Raw genomic sequence first — 13,692 nt, forward strand, 5'->3', positions numbered from 1 at the left:
TTATGTTAGTGCACACCATATAATATATTCTCAATGTATGTGGTTGTTATATATTCTTGAATGCAGATACCATGTGTAATACAATAGAATATAAAATGTGAAATTGTGAAAACTTAAATGCATTTAGCTTAGAATATGTTGCTATTTCAGAATAGTATTGTAGTGAATGTACATTATAAATTTGATAAGTATAACAGCAATGAACTGAAGATAAAACCTACAAATTCATGTAGCTGAATTTCCTATGGTATTAATTTATGAATCATATAATTTGGAAGTGTTGTTTGCAAGCCAATTACTATTAAGCCACAGGATCCTTTGAAGATTATCATACACAATTAAATTTAGAGAACAGCGTATCCATGGGAACAGATATTGCCTTAGAATGAGAATATGCAAATTATTTTCTGTTGTAAGGGCAAAATTCACCGCTCCTCCACAAAATCCAAGCAAGCAAAATCCAAGCGAAAATGTATGTGGCTGGTCAGATGGAATTCCACTCCCTGCAACATGCATGCAGGCCACTGGGTTTCAATTCAGCCCCTTCTCTAGCTGCTGGAATAACTAGCACAGCTCCTCTGCACAGGAGTACCCATCCGTGGGATCTGCATATGTAACTCCTGCATGCTATCCTAACTGGGACCTTTGTCGAACCCCCATTCACAGTGTGCAAGTAACTCAGAAGTCTCTCTGCATATCCACTCTGCCCTGTTCTTGTCTGTGCAAGGGCACTGCCCAGCAAATGGCGTAGCAGGCCAGGAATAGGATGAATTTCACCTAAATGGAATAAAGTTAATTCAATTCCAGATTTTTTCAGTAAGGCAAAACAATCCCACATGTTTATGCTACCATTTACATATTGACTTTTGGCAACCTACATTTTATTTTAATATTTATTTGCTATATAAAAATGCAATATTCTATTTAATGAAAGTATTATTCATGTTCAAATTTTAACCCTGTTGTTTTCTTTGTATTTTAGGGACACAGGTATTTAGCAGCAACAATGAATTTAGGATCAGCACACTGAAGTTTCACCTTTCTGAGCCTAATATTTTTATTTGTGGAGGATTCAGCCCAGAAGTTAAAGCCTGGGATATAAGGAATTGTAAGGTAACAGATGTCTGATTCATTCCTTGTTCGTCAGATTATTTTAACTTGTCTAATATAGATGCATTCTGCAGGGTAGCGAGTTGGGTAGCTAATCAAACTTTGTTTTGGAGGGGTATGGGATTATTGGAAAATAAGAGCATGTTTTTGTCACTCATTCTTGCTGTATGTTAAAAGGGAACAATAAGTCAGTGTTCGTGCTCCGTCTTGAGCAAAATCATATGTTTAAAAAGCATTTCTTTAAAAGAGTCTTTTCTTGTTCTGAGAACTGTACAGTACAGTGGCTGTGTGAAGGCTGAACTGTCAGAAATTAATGAGTAATGCATTTTCACTAGTAACCATAGGGAAAGGCTGCCATCATAGCCTGTAATACCTATTAAGTTTTTTTAGTTGTTTTGTTTTCTCTTGAGTTGTGAGATCATTTACAAAAATCTATATTCCTGTCAGTATCTTTGATGAAGTTCGTAACTCTATTTTCTGTGTCATATTGTCATTCAAGTCACCTAGGATTTAGGATGTACCCGAAGTTGACATTTCTGTGCAGCATGAAAGGGATATAGTCCCTTGTGCCCATCTCTAGTGACTCTCCATTTGGAAGTTAAATGATACCCTTTTTACTCTCTTTGCAACACTGTTAGGGAAACTATGTATACAGTTAACCTGATATTTCTTACTTCTACCACTGTAGATAGTGTACAACTGAATTAAGCAGGGTCACCAGCTTGTTTGAAGGTAAGGTGGTAGTAATTTTTGAACCAATGGAAATCGTTTTATATGTATAAATAAAAATATAATGTCTGTCACGGAGGTCACATAAGTCAAAACATTTATTTTAATTAACCACTGTAAATTACTAACAGATCAATAGTTGAGTTTTTCTGTCATTTGAAATTTATATTCTGATGTCTCTGTTGTGGGATTCAGGCAATATTTATGTTTTCACTGCCTACGTAACCAATGGGGCTCTTTTAACTCTTCCATACACTGACTCAAACTGTGAGACATCATCAAGTGGGTCAGGAGGTGTTCATGTGCACCTGGACCAATGCTTGTTCTCATTTGAATTCCACCTTACAACCCAAGAGTGCTCAAGAGCCTTGCAGTATGAGCTTTTCCTTGGAGGCTGAGAATATTCCCACTGTGATGTTTCTAAGTACAAGTTCTGAAGTCCTTTGGTCTCACTTAATGTCTGATTTCCTAACAGGCAGCACATTTTACAGCCCACAATACTGGATACCATGAAGTTCACAATAGCTGAATGATGTATTTCTGTGTCATTAGCTGACCATATTTTTTTTTCACCAGTACTGGAGTTTCATGTTTAGAAGCTATTTTAAGTAACGTGTTGAACAATGAAGAGCTAAGAATTAGTACTCTTCATAGACTGATCCCGAGGCAAACCATAATAATTGTGAGAGATTTTGTGCACACCTTTTTTTTAGTAGTCTGGCTGTAATTAAGAGATAATATTACTCTCCCACCATGTTAACAGGCAGTAATCCAGTTCCCAGAAATCATTAGTTTATTGTAAAAAGGGAAATTAACTGTTGTAAAGCATTTTAAAAATTGGCATTCAGGTTTTAGGCTCAGAGGCACACCAGGACAAAGGAACTTGTCTACACCTGCTCCTAACAAGCACTGTTTTCAGATATGTTTATCTGCTTTGTTCTCTGAGACTTCATTAGATATGTGTGGAAGTTCTTCAGTCTGGAAGGCACCTGAATAAGCAATTTGTTAAAAATATCTCATTTTAACTTGGAACATGCAGCAGATAATCAGTGTTGAAAGTGTAAGGAGTGGCATGGGTCAGAAATGGATATTGAGCTTCCTGTTGGAATGTTTGTTTTAAAACCTAAGCTTTATGTTTATTGTCATTGATTAAAAAACAGCAATCTGTAGTTTACAGTCCTATTCGTGCAACGGTCCCAGAGTGGACCGTCATAGTTTCTTCTCTTTCCTATTGATTTTTAAATGTAGTGCTTTGAATTAGGGAAGAATGTATGTACTGGGTGATGTCTTGATTAATCACAACTGAATGGTGCCATGAGCAGTCTGAGAGAGGAAAAATCAGGGACGAGCTCTGTGTTTTTGATTGACAATGAGTAGGGCTCCATGTCGGTCACGGAGGTCACGGAAGTCATGGATTCCGTGACTTTCCACAACCTCCGTAACTTCTGCAGTGGCCAGTGTGGCTGACCCCAGGGCCGCCCAAGCAGCTGGCCCCAGGGACAGCCACACTGGCCGCTGCTGGAGCGTCTCTGCAGCCAGCTGCTTGGGCGGCTCCACAGCCAGCCACACCAGTGCTGCTGAAGTGGCCCCAGGGCCAGCTGCACCGGCCAGTGCTTGAGGGCTTCGGGCAGCTGGCCCTGGGGACCGCCTGAGCAGTGACTGGTGCGGCTGGCTCCAGGGACTGCCTGAGCAATGATGAATGGGTGGGAGCAATGGTGGATGGGTGGCCCTGGGGGTGGCCGGAGTAGCCACTGCTTGGTTGCCCCCCCCCCACAGCAGTGCTCCCCCGGAGCAGCACACCCTCCCAGCCCCCAGCTAAGATTTAGTCAGGGGTATTTAGTACAAGTCATGTACTAAAGAACCCATGACTAAATCGTAGCCTTAACTATGAGCTTCCACTTGTAGCATAATATCTAATGTCTAATAAATACAAATATAAGCATCATTGTTGCAAAGCCTCCAGTTACTTTTCAAAGTGCCAGTTTGCCATAAAACAGTCTGTTGATTAAACATGAATTATTAATATTTAATAAATCCTGCCCCATAACATTTGATATTTCAATACAGATTCCTTTTCACATATATTAGCTTCTTTATTATTCATGTGAGACAGTAAGCATACTCTCATTTTCTTTTCTGTCTTGTACTCTTATGATCTTATTCAAGATTGGATAAAGTGTCCTGCCCAGTATTTCACTTTTTGTTCTATTATAATATGTTCCATTTTGTCTTAATTAAAATAGGTGGCTGGAACCTCTTCCCACCTAGTTACAATTGTGATGCAAAGGTCCTGCAAATCTGTACAGAGTTTTCATTTTCATTCATTATAAGATCTTTCCATGGTATTCTTGGTCTTACAAATTTGCTGCAGCTTTGGTCCTATTTTGCCTCAAATTGTATCTTCAGGTATTTCAAATTGTCATTCAGCTTCAAGGAGCAGCTGATGGCTGTGTGGATGAAGAAATGATTTTTTTTTTTTAACGTTTCCTTCATTACATCCCTGATAGCCTTTCCAAGAAGAAATCTTTTGTCAACCTAGCCACTGCCTCTCAGAAAGGTAGTTTTACTACAGTGACAGAAAAACCTCTTCTGTTGTTGTAAGTGTCTACACTACAGCGATACAGCAATGTAACTACAGCTGTGCCACTGTAGTATTTGTAGTCTAGAATACCCATATTATACATTGGAAGCTCAGTTTTAGTGGTCATTCTTCAGAGCGTACTGTTTGTGTTTAATGTGCTGGCTTTTCCATTTATTTGCACATCTTAAACTTACATTTCCTGGGCCAAATAGCCATCTTATTTTGAATGTTCTTAACACAACCTGAAATTTATCTGACTCCTGCACCTGGAATTTTGTGTTGAGCTCTGGGAACATATTACAGGAAGAATACTGACACAGTGGAGGGTGTACAGAGAAGAGCAATTTATGAGGAAAATATTAGCTAAATAGGTGTATAATACATATGACAAAGGGATTGTCCTTTGTGAGAATAGCTTTAAATATGATTTATTATTAATTAATTGTCCAAGAATTAAAATTCGTCTTTTGGTATATATTAAGTTTTAGAAGTAGTAATATATAATGACAGGTTTGTTGCAGTCTTTCACACACTGAAACCTGGAGCAATAGATATCAAGCTGGCTAACTAGAAACAAAAATGTCAAATCTACGCTATATCAAAAAAAATATAAAACACTGAAGGACAGATTTTGCTGCTCTTGTGTATGTTGAGTAGTACCTTTCTCCACAAGGCATCTTATTGATTTTGAGTGTAGGGTAAGGTACTACTCAACATGAGTAAGGCTGGCAAAATCTGGCCTTTAGTTAATATGTTTTAAAGGCAACATAAAGTGAAAATCTTCAAAGTAGAGCCAACCACTGTTTCATAGAGAACTGCATGACTGCAGGCAGCAGCTTGTTTACTGCTTCATTAATGGTAAAGTATACACACACACACACCTCAGAAGTGCACAGGCTAGTTATCCAAGCTCATATAGTGAAGAAAGAACAAAGAGGTACTGATGCAGAAGTTAGAGAGTTAGTATACAGCTATTTCATTCTGCTGGTGTTGAACCAAGCTTTGTCTATGAAGAACCGATTTTTCAAATTACTGTATAAATTGTATAATGGGCTGATTAAATAAGGCTATGAAACCGTCGGAGAACTTATAAAGACTTCACACGGAGACTAGAACATTTCAAGATTAATTTTTTAAAATGAGCTGCCATGTCAGAAGGAACACAGAGCTGTGTTTTGTCAGCCAAGAAGACTACACCACACTGAACGAAATGGCCCGTCATGGAGTTTTCTGTTCACTTCTGGGATGCCTCCTTGTGGCTCTGTCTGGGGAATAGCTCTGCCTGGTCTGACACCCCTTTCTGTCTCTCTCTCACAGTGAGACTCATCTCACGCTCCAGGAGTGGCAGTGCCTTCTCTTCCTGACTCAGGAATGAGACACTCCCTCTTTATTGCTTTGCCCTCCAGCCAGGTCACTATAGTTTTTCCCTTCCCGGGGTATCAGAGTCTCTCTGTTCAAACTGTCTCAGGAAGTCTTCCAGTTCACTGCCTAGATTGCACCACTTCCCCAATGGCAAGTAGGGGAACCCAGGCCTGCCCATTATTCCCGGTTCCAGCTCAGGACCCTCAAATCAGCAGCCAAGGTCTGCACTGTCTCAAACCTTGCTGCTGTTTCTCTGAGCCTTTTCCTACCCCACCTCTCTCAAGCTTGCTTCTCCACCACTTCTCTGAGTATGACCTTCCCTCAGGGCCAGGATCCCAGAGCTTCTACTGTCCCCATGGGTTTTCTCTTTTTCCCTCTCTAAGCCCAGAGAGTGACTACAGGCTTCTATACTGCAACCTTCTTCTGCCCTCACTGCTTGGCCTTGTACCAGCCCTGGCTGCTCCTGCTCAGCTTGCTTCCATCCTCAGTCAGGGATTGCTTATCAAGCCTAATACTCCTTCAGGTGTGACCTAGAGGTTACGTAACCCCTTCTAAGCCAGACTAACCCTTTTTGGGCTAGCGTGGGATGAACATCATGTCACAGGCAACACAGGAGCTTTGCAAAGACCTCAGAGCTGAAGCTGCCAGAACAGAAGGTCCAGAAACCCCCTCTCCCCCACAAACATACAGTAATCCAAAGAGAATTTAAAATATAAAACCATTAGGCTTCCTGTTTCTTTACTTGGCTATGAAAAGGCGATTCAAGAAGCCCAGCTCACATGCCAGTTGGATTGCCTCATCTCCTTATAGGAAGCATACTCGATGTTCAGTGGTCCACCTATTTACTCTGACTAAAACTTGATATCATCACTGATCCATCTCACAGGCAGGAAACGCCTGGATAGAATAAGGGAGTGAGACCTGGGTACTTTGGCTCGGCTCCAAGGGCCCCTTTTATTCTCAACAGCAGACTTCTCACAGCTGGGTTAAATCTTTTTCTTTTAGGTTCCTGAGGGAACACAGTGATAATATCAGAACAACACTAGAGCTGTAATACCACTTTCAACTAACACTACTTTCAACTGAGCTGAAGTTTCCACCTATCTCGAGAGACCAGCCATTGTGAACGGTCAGACTGAGCTGAGGAATTTATTTACACACATTGGTTTCACTTGATAAGTAACAACAACTTTATACGTTGTCAGGTAGGAGAATCCCCACCCACCTCTAAGCAAAAGCTACACACTTGTTGTAGAGTCAGGAAGTCACTTCTTAATCCCAAGAAGTAATTCCTAAACAATGCTCCAAGAACTTCCCTGGGCCCAAGTAAGTGCAAGTGTATTTGTTTAAACTTTGTAAGAATTATCAAATAACTGTATTTTGTTTTCTGCAGTGTAGTTGTAGCTGTATCGGTCCGAGGATATTAGAGAGACAAGGTGGGTGAGATAATATCTTTTATTTGATCAATTTCTGTTAGTGAGAGAGACTTGTTTCGCTTACCAACAGAAGTTGGTCCAATAAAAGATATTTTGCATTTACCTGCTGTCTCTATTTTGTTTTCTGTAATTTCTCCCTTATCTTTAAATTCTAAGAAATGTTTATCTTTCTGTATGGCCATTGTGAATTGTGTGCCTCACAATGTATGCCTATTTGCATACTGAGCCAGATGCTGATTAAGAGATTGCAAAATCTACAAAGGCGTACACAGGAAAAGAACAACTGGCAGGGAGGCGCCCTGTTTATTCATAAGAACAATAGATTGTTCTGATATATCTGGGGTTGCAAACAGACATCCAGGATATTTCACTGAGGAGGCAAGCTGACAGTGTGACTTGTCTCATGAACAGAACATCCCAGCTAAGCTTGGCTGTAAACACTGGAAGGACTTTAGGTGAGCGTTGCTCTATAAGACATGAAAGTATCAAGTTAAGTAAGTTGAGTTTCTAGATTGAGTGTTATGATTTTATTGTATATGTAACCATTTGTTTCCAATAATTCTTCTACTTACAACTTGAATCTCTATAGTTTGTTAAATAAATGTTTAGTTTTTTGCACTATAAACATATCTAAGTGCTGTGTGTCAAGCAGAATGGTGATCTGAGGTGAAACTGCTCAGCTGGGGTGTATTGCCTCTTTTGAAGCAGTGACTCTGTGAATACTGTGAATGTCCAGTGGATCGTGGCTGGACACTCCAGAGAGACGGTCGGAGGGCTCAGGGGCTGGAGTGTGCCTATCACTAACCTGTAGAGAGAGAGAGCAAGGCCCGCGTAGGCTTCTGTTGCCCACGGCTGGAGGAGTTGTGGAGTTGACCCATGGCGGACACAGACAAGGCTTCCTTATGCTAAAGGGAAGTGATAGCGAAATTACCTCACAACCCTGGGTACTCTGGGAAGTGCCACAGTGGCACATTTATAAGAATTCTGAAGTTCTCTTAAGTAAACTGAAATTCAGTGAATTTGTGAGAAGCCTCATATAGTTAATAGGTCAATTGAATTACTTAACAATTGTGGGATAGCTTGCATTGAGTCCCTAACTATGATGGTGTATCAGTGCACCATCGCGGGGTCAGAAAGTCAGAGTTCTTTCAGGGCTCCCTGGCTCCATAGGAAGTGGAATAATTTGTTACATTCATTTAAAAGGTGTAGCATATTTCCCCCTAATGTTGCCAACCAACTCTGCTGACTAGTGTGTGGCCTTGTCTACTAGGGTTGCCAACCCTCCAGGATTGGCCTGGAGTCTCCCAGAGTCGGCATCCATCTCCTGGTGACTATTGAAAGCAATCCATGAGATTTTAATAGGATTTTTTAAGAAAATGACATTGCCATGTTGGGAAAAAAAAACCTCCTGGAATAGCTTCAGTCAGAGTTGGCAACTCTATCGCCCACACTTGTGGTGGCATGTAGGGTACATGCAGCAACACACTGCAATGAAAAGCAGCTTGAGTTCACACTGTGGTGTGTAGCTATGCATTGCAGTGAAAGGCTCTGGCAGTGGGGGGTAGAGAGGAAAGGCTTCAGCAGCAGGGAAGCATTGGGGACACTACACTGCTAAAAATAGCAGTGTAAATGTGGAAGGCACTGCCTGGGGCATGTAGAGAGCCATGTACAGTACATACCTTAAAGGTTATGGCATCCCTTTATTCTGCTTGCCTAAGCCATTCTTCACCATCTGTACTGCTCTTTATACCCATGCCAGGTGGCGTGTAGTGTCTGTACTCTATACGCTGCCTTAAGTGTACACATAGTCTGTGAATGTGGGTTAGTGCCTTGGCTTTGTCTACTTACATTCCTCTGGGAGCAACTGCGTGGTATCTGGTATAGAGCCTTCATGCTCCCACAACACCAGCCAAGCTTTATCCAGCCTTGCAATGATGAGGTGGAATCCTTCATCAGTCCCACTTCCCTGCATGGCCACATAAGCACTAGTCATAATCTAGCCCTGCATTTTGTATAATGTATATATCCTCATGTTCTTACAGTATATAGGAGCGTAACTAGAGTTAAAGGGATGAAATTCAGAGGGAATATTTAGGTTGAAATATATAATTCAAAAACTCTTTCTGATGGTAAAATGTTCTAGGCTGTAGAATAGTCTCTATAGAGAGATGGTGGAATCAGTAATGTTTGGGACTTTTAAAACTAGACTGAACACAATACTAGAAAATCTATGGAACAATGGGAACAATTCCCCATTAGCACAGGTATGGACGAAATAACAATAGAGCTTTTCTTTTCTATTTCTTTAGTCTTTGCTTCTATAAAATGATACATAGTTACACTTTTGAAGCTTAAGTCAAATAATCTATAGCTATATGTGCAAGAGAGAGAGATTATTCATAGCATATTGTTATTACAGTTCTCAGTGTTTGAATCTCATTAAAGGACTGTTAAAAGGTAATAAATTTATAATGTGCAAATGCAGTGCAGTTTCCTTGGAAACATTCTTGTACAATTGCTTTATGATGAACCATATTCATTTTAAGAAGTGTGTAGTTAGGAGCCTGTATAAACTGGTAGAGATGTTTGTACTTACTTTTATTTATGTGATACTTTGGGGGGGGAAATCCAAAGATTATTCCTCTTTCAGTGACATAAATCCTTACTGATTCTGTGGGTAAGATCTTCAAAGGAAGATGAAGCAGGGGCATTTGCTAATCAATAGTAGTATTTGTGTATAAGTGTCTTAATGTACCCAGTGATCCTTTCTGCATATGAAAATACATGTTTGTATTGGGTACAAAAGGTGCCTGCACAGCACTGAACTGTTTACTAGGAAAAGGGAGGGCAAATATGGTGGAGTAGCTTGCCGGATCAGAATCTTAGGGCTTGTCTACATATGGAGTTATTCAGTAGCTGTTCCTGAATAACTCCTTGTGTAAACAAGCCCTTAGTTATTAACGTCTTAAGATATAACTTGTAAAAATGCATAATGAAATGTTGCTTAATGGGTCCTCCGAAGGTTACAGCATTCTGTAATGCATCATTAACAGGGAAATAAAAATTTTCTTTCTCCCCCAGTTTCATTAGCCTTTCCAAAGACAGTGCTTAAAACATGCCATTTCAGGATCTTTATAGTGTCTCAACCAACTTGAAGTTTATCCATTTTTTCTTTGTCTCTGTAACCTTGAAACATTTCATGGTGAATGCCAGATTAAGCATTCAACATTTTATCAACATCTGCATATTTTTTAAAATGCCTCAGTAGTCAAGATTTTGTCTTTCAAAACAGAAGAGAATTAAGAACAGCAGCAAAGAGTGATCAGAACAGAAAAGAGAAAATAATGTATCTTCAGTGGCATACAGGAAAACCCACCCTGGGTTCATGGTGTCGTACTCTAACCCAAAGGAACATATTTTTGTGGAAGATAAAGCTATGGAGTTTCTGACCTTTCTGTCCGTGACATTACCATCTGTTTCAGTAATTAAAATCGCCATTAAAATGCGTTCGATTGAGAACAGAAAAATAAATGGATTTGTCATTTGTTCATTTGCTCTTATAAAGTGCTCCATTCTGGTCTTAAATGTGATGAAAGGTTAAGAAGGCAAATAGGGTTTTGCAGTCACAACAAAACATAGGAAAATTTAATGTTGGTCTAGCATATGATTGAAATGAAACATTTCACATTATGAGAATATATCATTTAAAATGTACTGAGGTAGCATTTCATTTATACTTAATCATTTGACACAAACGCGCCTATACTGTGCAATTTAACTTTCTTTTATGCTGAAATGCAGTTTCTTGTTTGTATGAGTGCAGCATCTAGAAGTCTCAACTGAGATTAGGGCCACATTGTGCTGGGCAATATACAAACACTAATTAAAAACAGTCATTTCCCCAAACTGCTTACAGTCTAAATGGACAAAACAAAGAGTTGAAAAAACTAATTTCCCTTTTTTACAAGTGGTGAATTGAGGAACAGAGAGATTAATCCTTAAGTGACTCACCCAAGGAGGCTGTGGTAGTGCTAGGATTTGAACCCAGATCTCTCCTAAGAACACCACAGAACCATTCTTCTTCCTCATCGCTTACATAAATCCTGAGTAATAAGACTTTATGAATGTGAAATGCACGTACGCTGTGGTGGTCACTCTGGGGCCAAGGTGTGGGGCATGACATGCAGTTCACTTTACTTGAGGCTTGGGCTTTTAAAAAATCAAATATCATTATATGTCATACACTGCCTGTACTTCATGCAAAGAAATGCTATGGACCATCAGTACAAAAATAAGACTCTTAAATTTAGCTTTACTAAATGCTATTCATATTACCAAGACCATTAGAATCTATTGGAAACTGCTTTCATTTGCTTAAATTACTTTTCTTGAGGAATGCCTGAACTCTGCCTTTGTAAAGGATTTTCATTATGCTAGATTTTGTTGACATCAGAAGCCATTATGACTGCCTTTGAATGCAGCTCTCTTTTATCCGGAAATGTTGAGACTGTGCTAGTGGACTGTACGTTTTCAAAGGCTTGTGTATAATAAACCTGCACATGGAAAAGCAGCAAAAGCTTTAATTAACAAATGACACATAGTAGGGTAGGCTAACTGACATTTTGCCTAAACAATGGGGTGTCCGTTGGCACCTTAAAGACTAACATTATTTGGGCATAAGCTTTTGTGGGTAAAAAGCCCACTTCTCAGCCACAAAAGTTTATGCCCAAATAAATCTGTTAGTCTTTAAGGTGCCACCGGACTCCTCGTTATTTTGCCTAAACTGGCATCCTTGAGCATGTCATAAATTAATGGTCTAAATTAGAACAAAACAAGTTTAATTATGAGTGCTCATCATAGCAATGATATTACAGTTATTTATTTTTGCAAAAGATGTTTGCAAAATGAAATTGAAATGTATATATACCTTGATCCCAATTACAAACCAAAATATTACTTCATTGGTTCTAGTGATTGAACAACACTTCTTAAAGTAAAAAAGCAGCTTTTTATTACATTTGTCTTTGTAGTCTGTCTTATAAAAAATTACATGCATATTTTGTATATTACTATATCCTATATTTCATAATTTCACTTTTTGGTTTGATATTTTTTAATCTGGGTGAAGAGGGTAATGTCCTTTCTCTGTGTTAGTAAGTGAAATCATTTTGATGTGAGGCACTAACCTGTTGCTCAGTGAGATGTAAATCCAGATTGCCTCCCCCTTTTCTGACCACTATTTATTGTTCAAGCCATTTAAAATAGTTGAAACTGGCCCTGACTGGTCAACCGAGAATTCCCCTGCCATAGGAAAGCTCCCAGCTGATGTAAAGCAGTGTAGCCTGCTCTTATGCCAACTACCCCCTGCCTCGGATATAGGGCATGTTGGGGGAGATTACAGGAGTGGGAGAGAGTTCCTGGGGAATGAATTTTGGCATGGCATTTGTCCTCAAAGATGAATGAATGTGATTTCCCAGAATAGTGTGGAGAGGAGGGGAAAATCTGGTCTGTTTGCAGCAGTAGCATGATGAGTTGGGAAAGGGAGCTGAAACACAGACAATTTTAGCAGGGCACACTTAAGGTGGTGGTATATGGTTTATGGTGATTGTTTTAATGGTGAGGTGTGTCCCTCTGGGAAGAGAGAAGGTATGTATTGTTAGATACCTTAATTTTTCATCTCTTTCCTTTTGTAGCTTTCCATTATGTATGTTATGTATAGATCAATCATAGCTGATACACAATGTAGTGCTTTTGTGGATTATTCTATATAGAATAGAAGTTAAAAGATAAAAGGGTCAAATAGAAAATATGTGTCCACTTCAAAATAAATTGACAGACAAAAGCAATATGGCAATTGCTCTGTTTCTTTCTGAAGCAGATACCTAAGATTACAACGCTGGAGAAGAAGTTAGCTCTGTAGCAAGAGATTTTGCTTTTGCAAATCCAGTTTGAAGAGCCATGTAAAACAGGAGATATCAAATAGCATTTGTCATTAAGCAACATACAGATGCATCTATTTTTAACATTCACCAATGAACATGTAAAAACTGATTAACAATTAATTAATAGGAGTGTAAACTAATTTTTGCCTAGATTTACAAATATGTGCATTTTAATTATTTGCCCACTTTTTGACCTTTCTAATCATTAAAGTGATGCTATCTTACTGTATGAGTCCCAAAAAGTATGTAAAGAAAATTCCATGTGGCTCCTCTGGAGTATGCTGTACTTATGTTCTGTGTAAATATGTATATATGTACATTACAAAGGCTTCAAACAAACATTGCGTTGCTGAGGACCGAAATGTATTTGAATTTAAGCCTAAAACACTTTAAAAAAATATAGAAAACTGCCTCTTTGGATTACTATTTAAGATTTTCATTCATTGTCCCCTTCTACACTGCATTAGCCTTTGCCCTTCCATGCAGCCTCTCTCCTTCCATGTCTCTGTTTTGTGCATCTCCATCCTCTGAT

The 13,692-nt window shown here is 39.3% G+C and overlaps 1 protein-coding gene across 2 annotated transcripts in view; it reads left to right on the plus strand.

Moving 5' to 3' along the window:
* WDR25 (WD repeat domain 25) overlaps nt 1-13,692 on the plus strand; it is a 116,011-nt gene that overhangs the window by 91,742 nt on the left and 10,577 nt on the right. For both annotated transcript variants that reach the window (XM_084632031.1, XM_084632032.1), the window contains exon 4: nt 983-1,113. In XM_084632031.1, coding sequence (XP_084488157.1) covers nt 983-1,113 — 131 coding nt within the window. The remainder of the gene's footprint in view (nt 1-982; nt 1,114-13,692) is intronic.

Source organism: Lepidochelys olivacea (assembly GCF_965140295.1).
Source record: "Lepidochelys olivacea isolate rLepOli2 genome assembly, chromosome: 6".
Lineage (NCBI taxonomy): Eukaryota > Metazoa > Chordata > Testudines > Cheloniidae > Lepidochelys > Lepidochelys olivacea.